At 37.0% G+C, this 21,686-nt stretch overlaps 1 protein-coding gene across 3 annotated transcripts in view; it reads left to right on the forward strand.

Moving 5' to 3' along the window:
- LOC114661132 (ankyrin repeat and fibronectin type-III domain-containing protein 1) overlaps window positions 1–21,686 on the forward strand; it is a 261,597-nt gene that overhangs the window by 190,838 nt on the left and 49,073 nt on the right. For all 3 annotated transcript variants that reach the window (XM_051933396.1, XM_028814281.2, XM_051933397.1), the window contains 5 exons: window positions 12,746–12,947; window positions 15,692–15,899; window positions 17,508–17,705; window positions 20,001–20,114; window positions 20,818–20,915. In XM_051933396.1, coding sequence (XP_051789356.1) covers window positions 12,746–12,947; window positions 15,692–15,899; window positions 17,508–17,705; window positions 20,001–20,114; window positions 20,818–20,915 — 820 coding nt within the window. The remainder of the gene's footprint in view (window positions 1–12,745; window positions 12,948–15,691; window positions 15,900–17,507; window positions 17,706–20,000; window positions 20,115–20,817; window positions 20,916–21,686) is intronic.

Below are 21,686 nucleotides of genomic sequence, written 5' to 3' on the forward strand. Positions count from 1 at the left end.
TTCAAAAGGATTCTAATGAATCGACTTAGTTCAAGTGTTCTGTTGGCACTGCAATAACAATATTCTTGTGGGGCCAGATGCGATTCTTATATTGAGAATCCACATCTAGGGACAACTCGTTTGAAGTAAATATTATGAAAATCCACCACTGGAAAGGCTTTGCCCACAGGGTTTCTTCCTAAAAACCCACTCCCAATCTCCTCTAATCTATGCAACATTAAATGTTTGTGGCTGCAGTGTCCCATTTCTTCTCATGTATTAGACAACTATGTAAAAAAGTATGGAATGACAGGGAGAGAACAAAAGAAAATGAACACAACACTTCACTGTAACTGAAGCTTGATTAATTTATATATTTGTTTGTCATTTTGACCACTGCACCATGTCCTAGCATCATATATATAGTTGACCGAGTTCCAATTTGTACTTAAGTCCAAAGGCAATATGAAAGCAATAGGGTAATAATGTTCTAGAAATTGACAAGATCAGCTGCAGTAGTAAATCTTTTGTTATTGTTATTTTACAGTTTCTCATATGTTTTCTGACTCTTGGAGGTCCCTTTAAAATTTATTTTGCTTGGCATGGCTCCATGTTGGTAATTCTTATGAATTCAACTTTCAGCTCCTTCCTTACACCAGTGCTTCCTTAATGGTCCTGCAACCCAGTTTTGGCTTTTTTAAATTGATTGATGACCCACTAGAAGCGACTGCAAACTGGCCCCTTGGAGAAAGATGTGCAATTGGGAGTTCTCTTTGGTGAAGCAAACTCACTTTGAAAGAGGGAAACATATCACACAGTACTGCCGATCACGTTGTTTACTCACTGTGACCCACTCGCAACCCACTCATGATCCACCACAACCTACTTGTAAACCAATGATGGCAGCCCACAATCCAGTAGCAGGATCCAGTGGTTGAGAAACACTGCTTTACACATGTACATCTGTACCTGAAGTTAAAGTATGCACAGCAGTGACCCACACCAGACCTGCATTGCCTCAGTTGCAATGACCTGAACACTGTGTGACCAACATGGTATCAAGTGTCACTACGCATGTTTCTATTTCAGGTGTATTGACTATAGAAATTGTCATCTACCGTGACTCTTCACTATCAACATGCTTAACAGGAGATCAGTAAAAGTTTAGTTTATATGCATATTTTGAAGTTCATCTTTTTGTGAACAGAAGCAGCCAGCCCTTTGAACATCACAGTGACTCCGACTGTCATGTCATAATGCTAAGTGACACAGACAACGTACATTGTTCATGTTTACCACTAGCCCAGTGATGTCTTTGTATACTGAAGTATAATCAGAAGTTTCAGGGAATGGCACTAATATTGCTGCTGCTACTACTACTACTACTACTACTACTACTACTACTACTACTAGTAAATGCTTTATAAAAGCAGAATAGTCAATTTCAATTAATCATTAACCTGCCTCCCAGGTTATGTTTTATTTTTAGCACATGTAATGTGTTCTCCTCACACATAACACACATTTATATGTTTAACTGGGTTTTTTTTAGGAGAATTTCCAGTCATAGCAGGTTTATCCATCCTAAGCACAGGTTTGATGTTGGTTAGACGATGTTAACAAGAGCACCACTACACTGGGTTTAAAATGAGTTCCCCTACTCTGAGCTCCACCTTCATGAGGCATTGGATTGGTATAGAAATGTGACTTTCGGTGAACCATCTAATTGTTTCCACCCACATTAGGCACAATTCACTCATGGCTGTCTTCAGAAGTTATGTGCTATACAGTAAGTCTGACTCTGCAAGACTACGATAACAATAATAATAATAATAATAATGGTCAAGAAACGGGGAGCTGGCAAAATAACTATAAATATTTCAAAATAAACTGAAAGCCCCCCAAGGAAGATGAAAACCATTAAAACCGCAGCTTATGTGCCAAAAGGGCAACACAGGTATACTAACAAAAAATATATAATGAAGCATAAAAACTCAACAGATCAAAAACAAAGCAAAAAAGGAGTTGCCTCAAGGCAATCCATGGCAAATAAAATCCAAATCACAGTCAGTAATCAGAATCCTTAATACAAAGTGAAAAATAATCGCGTGACCAAATAATCCAACAACAAAACAACATTCACAGAAAACTCCTTAAAAGAATGATTCCCTCTCATGAACCTTCTCAGCCAGTTAAACAACTTAGTATTAAGCTGTGTATCTTTATAGGGGTTTTTGACACTGAGGAATCTGATGGAACCATTTGTTTTTCAATTCAATGCTTTGTTCTAAAGTTTATTTTTGATTTGAGCCATTTTCATCCTCCATTTTGTTTTTTGTTTGCTAGGATTTGCCCAGTAAGGGCCGTGACTTCAGAGGTTGTGAGCCTGTAAGTCATTACACAACAGGATAAAAGGGTAATTCTAGGTTAATTTCTTTATCCTGTTATTTGGATTCCAAACCCCTTTTTTGCACTTCATTTTCATGAATTTGTGTTTGATTGTTTTTGTTTTTAGTGACTTTGAACTTTGCAATCGTTTTTGACCTTGTTCTTGTCTCGTGGTTTTTGGCTTTGGCAGTTGGTGTTTTTTTTTTTTTGTTCTCCTAGTTTTCACCCTTGCTTCATTGTCTTTTCTTCTAGTCATTCTCATTTTCTCTTGCCCTCTGGGCAGAGTCGTCAGGGTGGCCCATCTCCCACAAAGAACAAGGAAAATAATATTTAAAGCAACAGTGTATTATTACAACTTCATATATGAAACCAACAGAACAAATCATAACGATATGAAAAACAATAACTCAAAATTAACACAAACAACAAAATACTAAAAACACCTAAGTTCAACCTGATACATAACATGAATAAATAGAGGTGCATTTAATTATTTTGGGTTATTTAATTTCCTTTAAAAATGTGAGTCAGAAAATACTATGTCTCCACTGACCACTTGCAAACTCAAGAAAGTAGATGCCCAGAAGTTGTGTATTTCCTCCCCAGTGGTAAATGTTACATTGAGGGAGACCGCATGTCTGGCATCCATGTGAAACACTGCAAAATAATTTTCATATAATACAGCTGGCTTGCTCTCCATGCTTACAAGAAGGATCTCATAGAGACTCCATTCATCAACCATGACTTCTGTGCTCTGTACATATGACAGTAATACTGCTACTACTACTACTGCCACTACTACTACTACTAAAAGCTTCATAAGAGCAGAATGGTCAATTTCAATTAATTATATGTGACAGTGAACTGAAAACACTAAGATTATATGTTCTTTCAAAATAATAAACTAAAACAGTTATGCACCACCAAGATTGATCATCTAATTAAAAATTATGACATGATGGGAAAAAATCCAGAGGCTTGCTCAGCAGTGCCCAGTTAAAATCACACTTTACTTTTTTCAGTCCGTTCAGTTATTACCAGCACTGAAATAAAGCTCTCTGTGAGCTGTGATGGAAATGAGCCACAGGAGTCCCTAACCTCCATCATATGAAACAAATGCCACATTAAACAGATATGGCCTGAGATGCATTTTCTTGGTTTCTATCTCATTTCTGTTTGCTCACACTATTGCAGATTGTGTTTACATTTTTCAGAAATTGCATCTGGTATTTTTAACAAGGAAAGCTTAGTCTTCATTGTGTCCGTCTGCTGCTCTCAGCATAGCTGATTGTTAAACAGAGCCAGCCAAACTCATGCGCAAGAAACACGGGTTTGTGTTGCTTGAATTCCCATGCCAACTCCCACGTGTCTGCTGCCTCAGGTCACAAGGCTAAGTTGGCTCCCACTTGGCTGCATGTAGATAAGACCTGGCAGGGAAAGTATGTGGATCTCCCTTCAGCCTTACTGCCTCCAGTCAGTCTGGTGCCAAGAGTCAGATTTCAGAATTTTCTTACAGAAGCCACACTTGGTACACAGCAGTATCTGAACTCTCTGTCCATACTGCTCCATCTTACATATGTGGTCTGCTTCCAACTTTTTGCTTAGGAGATACTCTCTGTATTTATAAACCAGGTCTTTCCTATTTGAGCTGTCAGAGTATCTGTGGCCAAGTTTTTGAACTCGACTTGCCAGTCCTATGACCATGTTTGTTTGTCATGTTCTGGTTTTAATGGGCTATTCCAGAACTTATTTCCACCCCAAACAAATGGATCATGTTAAGTTTGTTGCTTTCATTTTATAGGTGAATATCAGTAGTGACACAAAGAATATCATTTCAAAGCAGCATTGTTTTACCTACAGCTGGCCATTAATATTTTTGGGGACTGTAATTTTCCTTCTATAAAATGAACAAGATTACCAATTAAGTAAAGTCAGATCAGAATATTTCTTGCTTGCAGCTCCCTTCAGTAATGGCATATTTAATACACATGCCCTTAGAGAAGCAAGCACTATAGCTCATGCCACTAGATTCAAGGAGAGCTTTTTATCCAGTTGTCAACAGAGACTGACAGATTCGTGAATGTTTCTAAATTATACAGTGGATTATGAAAGTAATCAGACCCCTTCACTTTCTACACACTATATCGTGCTATAGAGTTAATTTTAAATAGACAAATTTGCCACTTTTGCAAACACCCAATAACCCGTAATGACAAAATGAAAACATGTTTTCAGAAAGGTTTGCACATTTATTAAAAATCAAAAACTGAAATTTCTCATTCATATAAGTATTCAAACATTTTGCCATGGCACTCCAAATTGTGGTCAGGTCAGGGGTATCCTGTTTGATTTAATTCTCCTTGTGCTGTGCCTAGAACCTCACCAGATTCCACCTGTGTTAAACTGAACAGAGTGGACATCATTCAAAAAGAAATAAATCCATGGACATAGGATACCATGATTCACACTACATGTTAGGACAAGAAGCCATTAAGTCCACAGAACTCTCTGTAGACCTCCACAAACAAATTGTGGTGCGGCATCGATCAGGGAAAGGGGATCAAACCATCTCTAAAGTTTTGAGTGATCCCAGGAGCACAGTGACATTATTAATTGTAAAATGGAAAAAATCTGGGTCCACCAGGACCCTCCTAGAGTTAGCTGTAACTGGATGAGAAAGGTCTTGGAACCTAATTGTCACTCTAAAAGAACCTGAGATAGGAGAACCTCTTGGAAGGACAAACATCTCAGTGGCACTCCATCTATCTTATATTTGTGATGGAGTGGCTAGATGGAAACCACTCTTGAATAAAAGATATATGAAATTGAAAGGACTCTGATGGCATGAGAACAAAGATTCAAAGGTCCGATGAGACAAAAATTGATCTTATTAGGCAGAACTCTAAGCACTATGTCTGGCGAAGAATTTCACTGTACTATATACACACAACAATGAATTTAAACTTGAATTTAATTGATAAAGCATTTTATTGAAATAGTCAAAATTAAAGCAGTGCTCTGAAGGCAGCTTTTGTTTAACCATCTATTATGGTTGCTATTTCACTCAGTTCAACTTGTGTGCCTTAGGAGCCATCTAAGAAGTTTCAGCTACTGTCTTCTGTTACATCTTGTCGATTATATGTAAAGACAATGGGATGTTTCCAAAGTTATAGATATTGATAGAACATGGAATTACTAATAAAAATATTAACCTCATGTTAAAGGTTGTATGTGAACATCTCCTCAGTATATCTTCTTAATTGTCTAAATATCCCTAACAAGCAACAGATGACCCAGGCAATTGTGGCAATGGAGCCACACACCCAAAAATTCAGCATTCTGTCAGTGCGCTGAATGAGAATGTTGTCTAGATGATACAGTTCCATGCAGTATCTCATGGTATGAATACAGAGGACAATTGTCCCAATGAAAAGGAAATCATTTTTGACGAAGTCGGTTCTATAGCAGTGCAGGTTTCTTGAGCTAGTACAGGCATAATCAGTGATAGTAAGTGGTCAAGAGTACACACTGTAAAAGAATCCAACCTCTCTGAGTTACTGGCCTATGATCACAACACATTAGCTAAGTCTTGAGGATATCATGATCCGGACTTGGATTAGTTAATGTATTTTTCAGCAAGCATGAGACACAGTTTTCTAATGAAAGTCAAAAGTGTAACACACATGCTAATTAAATCAATTGTATAGTGAGTCTTGTTTCTCTCTAATGTTTTTTGAATATCATACAGATTCTATATTGTAAAAGTGGAAAAAAAACTCTACAGCTCTTACTAAATTAATTGCATAATTAATAACAGAAATAGATAATAAATATAACACAACATGAATTAAGTTATACTATCTCCTACTACAATCAACAGGCTCTGGTGTAATCATCTGCCATTAGAAGTTATAGAAACAGAGCCCACTTTGAATGAGAACATCACACATTCTGGCAAAATACTTTATCTTGGGAAAGTCCTGTGGTCTCCAAGTATAGTTGCAGAGGAACGGGACACAAAAAAGACAAAGAAAATTTTACAGGCAATTCATTATAACTAAATAAATTGGTATTGAATAGTTCATACAGTACTTCCATTTAAATTTCACTTTAGTGAGACTGTAGACACTCACTCAGTACAGTTTTACAATTTAATTCATTAAAACTAAACATATTGAGTCAAATGAAATAAACAAGTTGCACAGATATACATGGATTAATGGCTTTGGGCACAATGACCTTTATAGATCTATTTGTAGTGCATGTGTCTGTGTTTGTGGGTGTTTATTTCTTTCTCTTCATCATCAAGCATGGTTAGGAAGTTGTCTTCAATTAAAGGTTTCTTTGTGTATGCGTATGTGTGCACACTTACAGTCTATGTGCTTTCATGTGTGCATGTGTCTACATACATATTTAAATAAATTATATAAGTCAAACATTACTCATGAAAAACCTTTGCAAATCAATAGGCCTGGTCCCATGACTAAACAGAGCAGACTGCAAATACCCCTGTTAAATTAAACAATTTCTACAGCACTTATTGTTGGACATAGGTCAGACTGATTTTGAAGAATATGTGGATAAGTACAAGACAAAGGCGATGCAACCTGCTTGAGGAGAGACAGGTACATTTTTTCAGAGGTTCTACTTGTACATAGGTCTCCGCCTTCAGGGCAAATAATTCAGATACCAAATGTTTTATCTTTGTTGGAATGTTGTCATTCAGGGGCTCTACACATCGCAAAAAGCACATCATTTTCTGCTAAAAATGTTAATTGTATTTTTGTGAACACCACTTTGGATTTTCAACAGATGCCATGAAAAAATCAACTTTTCAACATCTGAACAATCTGAAGTTAACTCAATAGAACACTTTTGACCACATCAACAAACTTCAATTTACATGTAAGTAAAATAGTAAGAATGTAGGGCAGGAGAATAGTCCAAAGACAAGTGGCCAAGATATCATTAAAAGATAGTATAGGAGATATGGCACAATTGGAAACCTGCTTACTCCAACATTTAGTAAATTAGTTATTTTGAGAATGCCGTCAGCAATAGTTTAGGAAAAAAGCAAAATGGATGCAGCAAAAAACAGACACCCTAGAGAAAACATTATTGTACTCTGCAAGACAACTGTGACTTGAAAGAAGATTCACCTTTGGCAAGGCAACAGACCAAGTAAGATGTATTGCCAAATCCGTGATAAGCTAGTTTCAAAACAAAAATGACAATGTTTAAGAATGTCCAAATCAGGGTCTGAAACAAAATCCAAACAGAAGACATTATGGAACAGGAGTTGAAAACCACTGCTCACCAATGGCCACTGTCCAACTTGACAGAACTTGAAGAATTTGGCAAAGATGAAAGGGTAAACACTGCAGTCTCTACCACGCAATGCTGGTAGAGGCTTATGAACAAAGGCAAAGATTTAGAATGAACTCAGTGGAGCGAATACTTATACAATCATTCATTTTATGCTTTGTAAACTCATGGTCATAACAAAAAATCACAAATAATTAAATTTAGATGCAAAATGTGGAAATTTAAAAGGGGTGAGTACTTTTCATATCAATGTAGCTACACAAATAAATCTAATTAGCTTTTAATGCTTCCACTCAGGCATAAAAGCTTCCAATATATTCAGTGTATGGTGTACTATTACAGTGTGTGTACAGCCTATGATCACTGGAAAAGTTAACTATAAGGAATGTTTACTGCTGGCTTTCTTTTAGCTGTGGCTGGCGGTTCCTATAGTGTAATTCATTAAATGCTCCTTCACTTACTGATTGTGAGTCTGCCTTTATTAGAGCTCTTGGTGCTTGGCAAGTCACATGGTAAGTGAGGGTTGACACTGTGGTACAGTGGCTGCCGCTGTTTTCTCACTCCTTTCATAGTTTTGAGCACTATGGATTTTGCACTTTCTAACTGTGGCTATGTGGATTTGCAACCAGGTGCTCCAGTTTTCTTTCGAAGGTGGTTAAATGGCAAAGTCTAATTTGGCTTGGTATGAATAAGTGAGTGTGCCCTGTGAGGTAAGACTGCCTTGTACCCAGTGCTGCCAGGATGGACTCCAGCACAGGATGGATGAATGGGTCAACAGTAATGGAGTGTATTTAAACAGATATGAGCCTCAAGCACTAAAAAAACTTTTGCATCTGTTGATTCTGTTTGTAGGTGTGTGTGTACATTTTTTATTCATGTGCTCTTTTTTAACATCAACTGTTTTGTTTTCAACCACACATTGTGCCAGTGACCAGTTTGGATTTTCAACATACTGGTTAGGGTTTTGATATTCTACTCAACTGTTCTTATGAAATTTATTGTGTTACATAACTGGCTGCTGATTCATACTACTGATTTATTGTCTTATGCCTATGAGATTCATAAGCCCAGCATTAAAGTTTATTGCAGGCTATTCTATTCTATATATTCTATATAAGAACCTCAAGCACAGGGCAGTTTTCCATAATCAAGAATGCCTCTTTCCTAAATAAGGGGTTAACCATGTGCTGGTGGGAATTAATGTATGAGAACAACATTATTGGTAGCCAATTACAGTTAGGGTTATCTACTATGTAATAAAACACTAAGCTGTATATGTCAGGCCCTCTGGGCATTCTGATTGGTCAGTTTGGCTTTGGTGTGATTGGTCAGTTTGGCTTTGGTGTTATGATCAAAAGAGGAAGTACGAGTATGAGAAACATGAAGAGGAGTAAAGCAGTAGGAGACATACTGAAAGAGTTTCCTTTAAGGAAGGAAAGTATAAAACTGGACAGGAGGTGAGCAAGATGCCTCAAAAATAAGCAGGCTTTACGGGGACAATCTTAAGGGAGGGAGCCATGCACAAATACTAAGAAAAGGGACCGAAGGAAGAGGCAGGAGAAGAGATAGCAAATATTTTTAAATTATTTAATTACCATGGCTAGTGATACAGTATATATTTTGAAGTGTTACATTTGCCATTAAAATTATATGAACAATATGTACAAAGTATTTACTGTAACACCATGTTGGAACAGGAGCCACACAGCCTTACACACAATGCTTGCTGGGATAGTCTCCAGCTTTCTCGCAACCCTGCTCTGGTTTAGATGGACAGACAAATAGTACAATACTAAATAATTTTTTTGACTGGTGCCTTTATCAACAACTTACAGCATTTGAGGTACAACTGGTTATGTTTACATTTCTTTCATTTTTCCAGTTGGAACACAGGCAGATGAAGTGAATTGCTCATGGCCACACAGTGTCAGCAGCGGGATTTCAATTCACAGCCTCAAGGTTTAAAGTCCAAACCATAACCACTATGCCGCACTGCCTGATATTCTGGCAAAGTAAGTGTTAATTTTGCCACTAGCAGTCACAATAGGAATCCTGCTCTCTGGGATTTACTCATGGCTGTCATGCCCAAATGCCTATTATAATTTCAGAATAACTGATAACACACGTGAAAGGATCAAATTCTTAAATTACAATTTGATGTGGTATTAACTCCATTTGGGGTGTTAAGATTTTTAGCTGGAAACAGGAGAAACAGATGGAGATTAATTTGCCATTAGCCACAGAATGTATTTCACTGTTGATTGGACATGCTTATAAACCAGAAGCAGTAGGCAGGTACTTGGAATTACTGGATTACAGCAGTTTGTGAGGCTGAGGAATAGTGTATCAGAAATGGTGGTGTGTAATACTGGAGCACCTCAGGGAACTATCCTGTCTCCCTTCCTGTTTGCATTCTAGCACAATACCAGTGCTTGCCTTCTACAGAAATTCTCAGATAACTCATTCATCATAGGCTGCATTAATAATGGAGATAAGTCAAACTACAGGAAAGTTGTGAAGGACTCCATCTTGTCGTGCCGGGAAATCAATGTGCAACTTAACATCAGCAAGACAAAGCAACTGGTGGTGGACTGCTGATGTGCAAAGGAGCCTCTGAGACCAGTCACCATTTGGGGGGAGAACATGGAAGTAGTGTAGAGCTACAAGTACCTGGGGGGGGGGTGGGGCTTTGGGGTTGGGTTGGGGGTTATGAGGTTCACATTAACAATAAACAGGACAGGTCTGACAACACAGCGGTGCTGTACAAGAAGGGTTAGAGCAGACTGAACTCAATGGAGCGAAGGAGACTCACTAAGGAGACACAGGTCTTTTGATGTGTTCAACAAGCTGCTGGAATTGTTCTGCCAGTCCAGTTGTAGGCAGTGTGGTGTACTACGCTGAAGTCTCCTAGGGAAGTAACCTGAGCACAAAAGAAGCACAATGCCCAAACAAACTTATCAAGAAAGCCTGCTCCATCACAGGTCTAATCCTGGACACAAATGAAGCTGTTGTGGAAAAGAGGGTGATAGTAAACTTGGAGGTCATCATGAAAAATCCTCTCCATCTCATCCAGGAGGGGACCTCCTTATGGAGCACTTTCAGCCAAGGGCTTAATCCACCACTGATTGCTAAGAAGAACCACTGGGGGTCTTTTCTGCCCACTGATGTCAAGCAATTCAATGCTTCCAACCAATGTACTTGTTAAGTTTATTTTTATTTATTTATTGATTGATTGATTGGATTATCTATATTATCTGTCCTGTGAGTCTGTACTCTTGTTTTTCTTAAGTTTTGGCTGCTGTATGCGTTTATCTAATTGAATCGAATCAAATCTAATTATTGTGCCAGTGTGAATTCTGGGGATGAAGGACAAAGCAAATTAAATAACAAAAAGCAGAGTCAAGACAAAATCACAAAAATATGTGCAAGCACTCTTACACAAAAGTGATGTGCTTAAAGGCATACTCCACCCAAAAATGATCTTTTTCTTCTTCCGTAGCTATTCCCATTTATAACCGGAGTCACTATTTTTTGACTAATGACATTTTTTGAATATGTTACTTGCCCCATGCGTTTTTAGTGATGACTGTGAAAAAAATTTAACCTCAAGTTTTCATGCAGAATGAAGATAACAAAGTTTATGATAGAATGAGTGTCTATGGTGAGCAATGCTGTACAATAGCAAATGGTATGAAAAATGTCTATTGAAAAAAAAAAATCTCATGTTACTCGTGTTGCATAATTCACATACCAGTTTTCCAGTTGTTTGCTCACACATGTAAAACACATTAATTTTTTGCCAAAATGTTGTTTAATAAAGAAATCAGAATTCATCATAAACAGGAAGCACACTCACATAATGCCGACTTTTGGAATTGAAGGTCTGCCTCTCCTCCTCACTTATGGGTCAAGAATTCTGTCTTCAATTCAAAAGAGCAGTATTATGGGAAATTATTTCCTGTTTATTACGTACGCTATTCTGGAAATATCTCAAAATTTTAGCAAAAAATACATTTTTTTAATGCTGAGTACAACCAACTGAATGACTGATATATGGTTTATGCAGCTCAAGTGACATCTTTTTTTTCTTCTTTTATTCCTTGGATGTTTTTCATTGGTTGCCATTGGCTTGTATTATATCATTAATTTTTATCTTGTTCTCCATGAAAACATGAGATTATCACTGCAAAACACATGAGGTAAATAATATATAAAAAAGGATCACTTTTGGGCAAAAGTATTCCTTTAAGACTAAGAAAGCCTGAAGAGAATGTAAGAGAGTTTCTGCTGTGTGATATTACTTTTTAGAAAGTTCCTTTTCTTGTATCATTTTAACAGAGACAGGGTAAAAGTGGCCAGAGCAAATCAAATCATGAACCCGACTTGCTATTGTTGTAAATCTTCGGTAATTTTTTTTTTTGTAATAATAACACCCAACAATTATTGGTCTAGTTAATCTTTTTTATGTTGTGAGACCAGCTTTTCCTTTTAGTTTTGTTAATTTTGCTGCCACTGTCCTGGAACTGTTTGTATTTCTTTCTAATCAGACTGGATTCTTCCAGTCAGCCTCTGATTTTTTTCTGGTCCAAGGGATAGTTTGATACCCATCCTATTTACACTTTTGTGTTTCGCAAGAATTCATGCATTTTGTAAAATTTTTCTTACATTTCATGAATGTCAATGCCCAACTCTGGAACCAAACTGCTTCTGCCATTCAATCTTGTATAAATTATGACTTCACCTGCTATATTACTGTGTATGCTTATAAAATCAAAATTATACTGTAAGTTAAAATGACACATCTGGCATTTCACTCAATTAATAAACTGACCAAAATTTATTTTCACAGTGATTCTTATTGAAAAGCAGGTAAGATTACAATACACACTAAATCAATGAACTCTATGAGTAGACTCGACTACAGTATGACTGGAGTGACTGGACCACCTCAGTTCAAACATCAATTGTCTCTAAATTGTTTGTCAGTTTCTATGGCTTAATTCCTCAACAGCGTTAATGTTGATGTTTATTGTTTATTTTGTTTTGCACACAGGTCCTACTTCCACAAGATGACTCAACAGATGCGTGATGCACCCCCTGCTCCTACCAAAAAGCCCTCGAGCCCTTTATCACCAAGCACCACTCGCCGCTTTTACAGAAATCTTTCTGGGAAGTTTCATGTGGGTCATCCTCTCCTGGAAGAAAAATCTCAGTCAAGCAGAGGTGACAGAGTGCAGCTGCGAAAATCCACCATAGTGAGTCACTGATTAGTTGCTGAAATATTGCTTTTCTGAGATCTAACCTCAACGTCACATTTACTTCCAAAATGCAATACACAACAAAGATTAATTTATGTTTCTTGGTGCTCATAACAAAGCCAAAACAATCGTTTTATATTGTCTAATGTTAAAAAAACTAAAAAACCTAATTTAAAAACTAAAAAATGACATATATGTGATGGGACAAGCAAAATACAAAACAGAGAACATAAAATGTCTGGTCATTATGAAGAGTGAACAGCACACTGAAGAGGAAAAATAAACATTTGGGGTCATGAATTTTATCTTCTTCCAAGGCCTCTTCAGGGCTGTGTTTCCCAGAAACAATGAATCTTAGGGATGAAGGTGCAATTTTACAGTGTAACACAAAAGCTAATTTTTGTACATTTCTTAAAACCATTTTTAAGTAGCCACTGTATAATGTACTTCCTAGTTAACCAGGCTTCAATATCACCACATAAAAGTGTCATTAATGCGCTTGAAAAGCAATCGATTGGCAATAATATTTTTTGTTTTCATTATTAGTCCCTCAGTGGAGTGAAATGAATTTGTGAAAAGTAATCTGAAGTAAACATGACACCACCTTTATATATAATATGCTACCATGGCTGTCTGTTTGTCTGTCCAGAACTTTAAATCACCTGTAGCTCACAAACCGTTTGACCGATTGACCTGAAATTTGGTACACATATACCATGTGACATCTACTATCCACTTCCGTGGAGATGATTGATCTCCAAGGTTATTCCTCTTTTTATTTTATTGTAGAATCAACTCTCAACAGCATGCAGCTAAACGTACAGAGAAAGAGTATGAAAACTAGGAAAGTTCAAGTCAAGTGTATTGTGCACCATTTCTGGTAATTTAATAACTAAATACAACGAGGTGTATAAATAAGCACAAATTCTGACTCCTATTGCTTCCAAGACAAATGAAACAGAAAGAAATGATGGAAACATCCATCCATCCATTATCCACCCCGCTATATCCTAACTACAGGGTCACGGGGGTCTGCTGGAGCCAATCCCAGCCAACACAGGGCGCAAGGCAGGAAACAAACCCCAGGCAGGGCGCCAGCCCACCGCAGATGATGGAAACACATCATAAAAAAAAAATCCCACTTTCTCTAGAAGAGCCTAATCTTCTTTTAGATTACTAAGCCACACAGTCGCCTTTCTAGCGGTGAGAAAAACAAAAACATGGGAACACCATGAAGGAAGTAAACCTGCACATCACATGATATTTTACTCTGTGTTAGAAACCCTGATACCACCTGGACAACTTGGTGGCAATTATTATGTTTTAAGCATTTATTTAATCTGTTATTTTTTGTACATTCATTAAATGAAGTAAATACATTCTACTATGCACTAAAATGCCACACTTCTTCGAATGCTGTAAATCAGGTTTACTTCTCAGATATATTGGGAATAACTCGACTAACTCGATTATAATGCAATGAAAAAAAAAATACACAAATGATTTATGAAGATAGCAGCAGCACATTTTACGCATATAGCAGCTATGCTTATACTTTGCTTTCCACCATGCTGAGGGTTTGCTGTTATGCTGCATTTTATTCCTCAGCTGCCACCTGAGGGTTTATTATAGGTGTCAATATGCATGCATGAAGGGACACCCACTAGCCGTTTCTTGTCTTTTGACATACCAAAGGAAGACATCAAGGGTATTCAGAGGCCACTGTTCCCCATAATAAAGCTAACAAGTCATTAGTGGTTGAAAAATCAACTTTTTATGGTAGTTGTAATGAGGCTGGGTGAAGGAATGGGTATCAGTTACAGCCCACTGGTTTAAGTTATATAATATGTGGGTTCATGAGGTGATGGTTGAAGACACAGCAACAGAATTCAATGGATGATCTTCTTGTTGGGCTCTCTTTATTGCAGCTGTAACTGAGAGCCAATGTAAGAGGCTTGGCACCCGGAGGAAAATAGGGTCACACTTCGTAATTTTAGCAAAGATTATGGTGGCCAAACTTCGAATCAGCTACAGGCTGGGAATAGAAATCATCTGAACAGATTGTGAATAAAGCAGCATAATAATCAATTGCAGTATGATATTTCAGTTTTTCATTTTTAACAAATTTGCAAAAATTTCTAAAATCTTTTTATTATTCTGGGGTATTGAGTGTTGCTTGATTTGGGAAAAAAAGGAATTTAAATGTTTTTAGTACAAGGCTGCAACATAACAAAATGTGAAAAAGTGAAGGTTTCTAAATAGTTTCTGAATCCATGATATGTGAAAAGGAATGTGATGATTTCAAACCATATCTTCTAAAGACAGCATATGAAGTGAAAACAGTAATGGTCCTTGTAATGAGCCGAAGGGGACAAAATACCTAACTTAAAATGAATGTAATAGTTGAACAACTAAAAGTATATCATTGGCCAATATGGTTAACCTTATCAAAGTTTCATAAAAAAAATTATATTAAAACTTTTATATAATCAAATTATGTGTTGTACATGTGACAGCAGTCAGCAACTGGTTATCATTTTTGATAGCTCCATAATTGAAACCAGTATGAAATTCCTACTGAGTTGATTCATGTTATTCAGTGTATAAGAGACTAAGTCACAAAGTGGTGGTTGCCAGTACAAAAATTGAAAAATTGCAATAATAAGTACAAGATTTTACTTCTGAAATGAAACATCCAGTACAACATGTTTCAATTAGATATCTTGCATTTCTGTTCTCAGTTTCAGAGTACTAAGACACTCTTTGAGGCTGTGGAACAGCAGGAATTAGAGAATGTGAAATTGTTACTGCATCAGTACAGCCCAGAAGAACTGGACCTTAACACACCAAACAGTGAAGGCCTTCTACCACTGGACGTCGCCATTATGACCAACAATGTGCCCATGGCTAGGATCCTGTTACAGGCTGGTGCCAAGGAGAGTCCACACTGTAAGTGACCTGTACTTTATCCGTTAGCCACCTATCCAGTCACTGTCACAGAAAGCCAGATTCTATTCTGGCTCATGTTTAGTTGTACCAGATGAAAATCCTCTGCATTCTTTGTGCATCTATCCATCCATACATACATACATACATTTTCTGAACCATCTACTCCAATTCAGACTCATAAAGTCATAAAGTCCATAATAGGGATCACTTACCCTCAAACTTACTTGAACCAGGCCACAGCAGAATTTCTAATTATCCTTGTACAAATGTCTTTGGAATGTAGGAGTAAAACCAAACTACCTAAAGAACAACTGATGCAAACTCCATACAGACACAGAATCATGATCCTCAGGTATGCATATATGATCAGTGTCTTTATTTAAATCAGTCAGATAAATTACTTGTGTAACCTGGGTGTAATGGGGTAGCACAGTGGCATAGTGATAGTGCTGTTGCCTTGCAGTAAAGAGTCTAAGGTTTGCTTCCCAGGTCCCCACTCTGTGGAGTTTGCATGTTCTCCCTGTGTCTGTGTTGGTTTCACCCCACTGTTCAAAGGAACGAAGGTTAGGTGAATTAAAGGCTAAATTCTAAATTGGCCCTACACTGGTGTGTATGTGTGTGTTCACCCTACAATGGACTGGCGCTCTGTCCAGGATCTGTTTCAGCCCCCTCCCCTGCAACCCTGGTCTGGATTAAGTGGTTTAGAAAATGAGATGACAAACTTTAGAACATGCACAAAACATCAATGTACAACACCTCACTCTTTAAAGTCAGTGCTAAAAAGTGGGTGTATACCTCCATGAAAAGTATGTGTACCTCCTCTGATTTCCTGTATTACTGCAAGCTTTTTACAATTCACTCGAGCAGATCTCTTTATGAGCTGTAGTCATCCATTGAAGAGGGTCTGACAAGTAAAACGGCACCAAACTGAATCGGTAATTCAATATTTTTGTGTGTAATATGATCATAACTATAAACTGCAAGTGTGAAAAAGCTATTGATCCAGCTTGCTCTATCTATGACCTCAGCACAACTAGAGATAAGTTGGGTCAGCTGCTTCTACACTGTGGCTAACAATCAGCCCAGTATGCCAAAAATTAAATTTGATGACATTGTCAGCTGCTTCTGGAGACACACCGTGTGATATTCAAGAGAAGTTTTTTCTTTACAAAACTTATAAATCCATTTGTACCATTTCATTTAGTTATGTTCAGCAGCATATCGTTCACCTAACATGGCTCCTTACAAGAAAAGAAGCTAAATTCTGAGATCTTCTAAATTCTACCCTACGTACTCATAAAAATTTTATTAATAATAGAGTTTTGTTTTAAAATCATGACTGTATTTTTCAATGACCATACTGAAACCTGCCTGCAGTCCATTCCCATGTATATAATGGTACACTGAAGAAAAATCTTGTTAAGATTACAAAGACTTTTTAGTCCTTTGCTAGTTCATTTATTTAGTAATAAACAACAGACAGAAACCACAACACAGTATGGTAATTCCTGTTTATTATCAGACTTATTCTATTTATTGTTTACTTTGTGTGCAATACAACACAGTGAGAAATGATGAATTTTCAGGGTTAATTTCATTTGATTGCAGTTGTCAGTTTGGAGAGTCGTGCACTGCATTTGGCAACGCTTGTTCGGGAAGCGGAACAAAGAGTGAATGACCTGACTGCACAGGTGCTAAACCAAGCACCCACTGAGCAAGATGACTTTGAGAAACAGAAGCAGCTAAACGCATGGGAATGGCGTCTCCGGCTATTCAAGAGAATGCAAGCAGGATTCGAACATGCGCGTGAGTAAAGAGGAGGCCACAGGGCTTCCAAACTAGTTTATAAGAAATAGAAAGGACACACTGTCTCAGATATCCAAGACAATAAGAATATGCACAACACAATAAAATACACTTACTCTTGACTTATAATTTTTTAATATACAGAGGATTCAGAAAATATTCGGATCCTTTCACTTCCTTTCTGCACACTTTATTGTGTTGTAGATTTTATTATAAATGGATGACTTTGCCAGAACTCTAAGTACTATGTCTTGTGAAGACCAGGCACTGCTCATCATCTTCCTGATGCCATTCCTGTTGTGGAGCAGATTGGTGGCAGCATCCTGGTTTGGAGGAGCTTCTCAGTGGCAATTACAGAGAGACAGGTCAGAACTGAGGGAAGGATGAAGGAAGCCAGATAAAGAGAGGTCCTGCTTTGGAGTACATGTGACCTTTGACTGAGATGATGGTTCACCTTTCAGCACAATGACTAGCAGACACTTTTCATTCAATCTAACTGAGCTGCAGAGGATCTGCCAGGAAGAATGAGATAAACAGTCCAAATCCAGGTGTGCACAGCTTGTAGAGACATAGCCAAGAAGACTCAAAGCTGTAATTGCTGCCTAAGGAGCTCTTGTATAAAGTACTGAATTAAGGATCTGAATACTTAAAATTAGTTTTTTATTTTTAATAAATTTGTGAAACCTTTTTGAAAATGTTTTTCACTTTGTCATTATGGGTTACTGAGTGAAGATTGATAAGTAAAAATGGCAAATTTATGCAAAAACAAACTCTACAACACAATAAACTGTGCAGATACTGGGTCCTGGATTCTAATCCCACATCACTGTCCACTTGGAAATTGCATGTTATCACCTATTTTGTTTGGGTTTTCCAAACAAGCATTTTAGGTTAATTGGAGAATCCAAACTGCCTGCTGTGTGAGTATTGATTATGTGCCTGTTGGGTCCTGCCATGGACTAATGTCCTGTCCAGGACTGTTTTCTTTCTGGTGTCCCTTGCTGTTGTATGCATATATAATTATAATGTTGAATACTGATCACTGTGCTTCCAGCAATCAGGAAACATTCAGCGTTTAATATCCTATGATGCAGCTCATGAAATACCAAAAACCCTATCTTCACCATATAAAATACACGGCATGCAGATAAACAACACACAAACTTGTCAGCACAGGCAGACAGAAGTCTTTTTAGGTTAAAAACCTTTCTCTTAAATCCCAATCTTTTGATAAAAGCAACAAAAGAACAAAAACAAACCATCATAAATGGTTTTTTTAATTGTCAAATATTTATTTTTATGTGTTTTACTGTTTTCTATCTTCACTAATCCCTTTACCCCCATTTACCAAGAAATGCATACAATATTAAATTCAAATACATCACACAATTTGTCTACAATAATACAAGTGTGCCTTCCTGAAAGGGTGGCACAAACCTTAACATGTTTCCTACCAAGGACAGGGAGGATGATAATTAATGCACACACTATTTACTTGTTTCTTCCTTTTGATATGGTTAATTACGGTTAGGTTTAAGTACATTTGTTTCTGAAAATACAATCCCATAGTTTGTGTGACTATCTGTGATGAAATTACAGTGAGTCTCCAAATTACAATTAGTGGCAAACATTTCATAGTATTTAAATATCACAAATACAATAGGTAGCCTACTGCACCCATTTTCAGACATCAGTGTCCTTCCATTTTGCTCAAGTTGAGAGATAAAGATGGTGGAAAAGTAATAAAAGAACAAACAAACAAGCTACTATAGAATCAAAGGGAAAAAGTGCTTTAAGTGGATGACTGTTTAATATGTGCAATCATATCTAAGCACAACAGGCTTTCTACGCCTTTTTGGCATTGGGACCCAGCATTACCTATTTATGTTCACTTACCAAGAGGAGCTCCTGAGCATGTTTTGAAAAGTAAGGTTAGGAGGAAGATTTTATGGCGGGCCTGGGGGGGTATGGGAGGGGGGCATATGTGGGGTGGAATTACTCCCACTTGTGCATTTTGAAACTGAATAAATTATGAAGTGTTTCGCCCTTGATAAAATGAGCCAATAAGTAGCTGAAATGGCTATTTTTTTCATGAGCTTGTGACACAAAAACGGTGACTGGCAACTCAGCAGCGGCAACTCATGATCCAGTGATGCAGAAACACTGTTTTACAACACTTAGGACATCAGATCATCAGACCATGAAATATGCAGTGAATAAGGCTTTATTTTTTACTAAGTGGAGTAAATGATCTCTCACATTGTGAAATCTGTGTAACTTGATTTTCTGTTACAGGCCCACCTGAAGCACCCAGCAATGTTCGTCTTTCTGTCAACAGTATCTGTAGCTTGACTGTCAGCTTTCAGGAACCAGTCCATGTTAATTCTGCAGTAGTGACCAAGTATCGCGGTGAGTGCAGGAGACCTAACTTGGTTTTGACAACCCAAAAATGCATGATAACAGAATCCTGTATATTTACATACAGTAAATTACTATAATGAATTTAAAGGTGAACTGGTTTAAGATTAGTGTTGTCTCCAGAGTGTATTACGAGGGTAACTGTAAAATGACAGTTATTGGATTTGTATTTTTTTTGGGCTCTGTTCTTTATAATACTTGTCCTATTTATCAGATGGACTGAACTTTACACTGATTAAACTGTTTATCTGTGGTTGCACATAAACCTAGTGCTTGTCATCATATATTTGCTACGATTACAGCCCCAATGCATCTAACAAATTTAATAACATTTCTAATAACATAATGTGTTCCCAGTAAATAGATCTGAACAGTGAAGGAGACCGTGGAGCACATTGATAAAAAAATAAAATCATGGTGCATTTGTTGGTATGCACCTTGCATAAGGGGCTGAAAACTGTTTTTACCAGATCTATACACTAAGTATATAAAATAAAAAATAAAATAGCAATGGTTTTAGCAATTAATTCAAATTCAACTTTAATATATTATTGGTAAACATTATTCAATATTTATATATAAATTGGTATGATCAAATTCTGTGCAGGAGAGCACAATCTTATTATTAGGGAAGAATGTTGCACAAGATGTGAAGCAAACATTGTAATGTTTTCAAATGCACTTATCTTGTCAGTGGAATGGAGTCATACACCATCGTTCTCTTCTGTCTTGGGTGAAGCCATCATTGACAAGTTGAACATTCTCCAGTACACCATCTTGGGACTGACCACTGTAAGTAGGATTCTGATCCACTACAGAATGTTAAAGACTCTCTTCATCATTCAGGAATACAAAAGCACTGCAGAGTTTTTACAATTATAATTTCAACACTACAGAATAGCACTGATGATTATACTTTTCTTTAACTTCACTACTACCACAATGGGGCATATGCAAAAACATTTTTTTAAAAGAATTCATTCTTTTGCATGTAGTATATTCTAACAGCACAGCGTTATAAATTTTCCTTTTCTATTTTTGTATTCTTTCGCATAGTTTACAAAAAGGTAAAAAAAATTGTACTAATTTGCCTGTAATTACATACATTATTGCTTTATTAATTAATAAAGAAAATCAAATACAGGTTTTCTATATTATTTAGCAAAAATGAACTGTAATAAAATTTCTTTTTATAATTAAATTGTCTGGCTGAATATAGCAGCAAATCAAAATAATTACCGGTTTGTAAAGTCCTGATTTCAACACCAAAGGTAACTAACCTTGGTTTGGTTGTTGATGTTGGAGAGTGGTGTGGACATTATCTGCAGCATTGACAATAGTAAATAATCATTAAGTGCCCCTTTAAAAATTATTTTCTAAAACCCAATCTATGAAAAATCTAAATCAGATTCTAACAAAAAATCTTTCCTCCACAATTTCTGAACCTGTATTTTCCATTACACAGGGAGTCTCCATGTGTAACTCTCTATCAAGCAAAGATGCAAAGTAGGAAGCAACCCTGGGCCAGACACCACTTTATCTCAGAGCATACCCAGTTACACT

The sequence above is a fragment of the Erpetoichthys calabaricus genome, chromosome 11, assembly GCF_900747795.2.
Source record: "Erpetoichthys calabaricus chromosome 11, fErpCal1.3, whole genome shotgun sequence".
Taxonomy (NCBI): domain Eukaryota; kingdom Metazoa; phylum Chordata; class Cladistia; order Polypteriformes; family Polypteridae; genus Erpetoichthys; species Erpetoichthys calabaricus.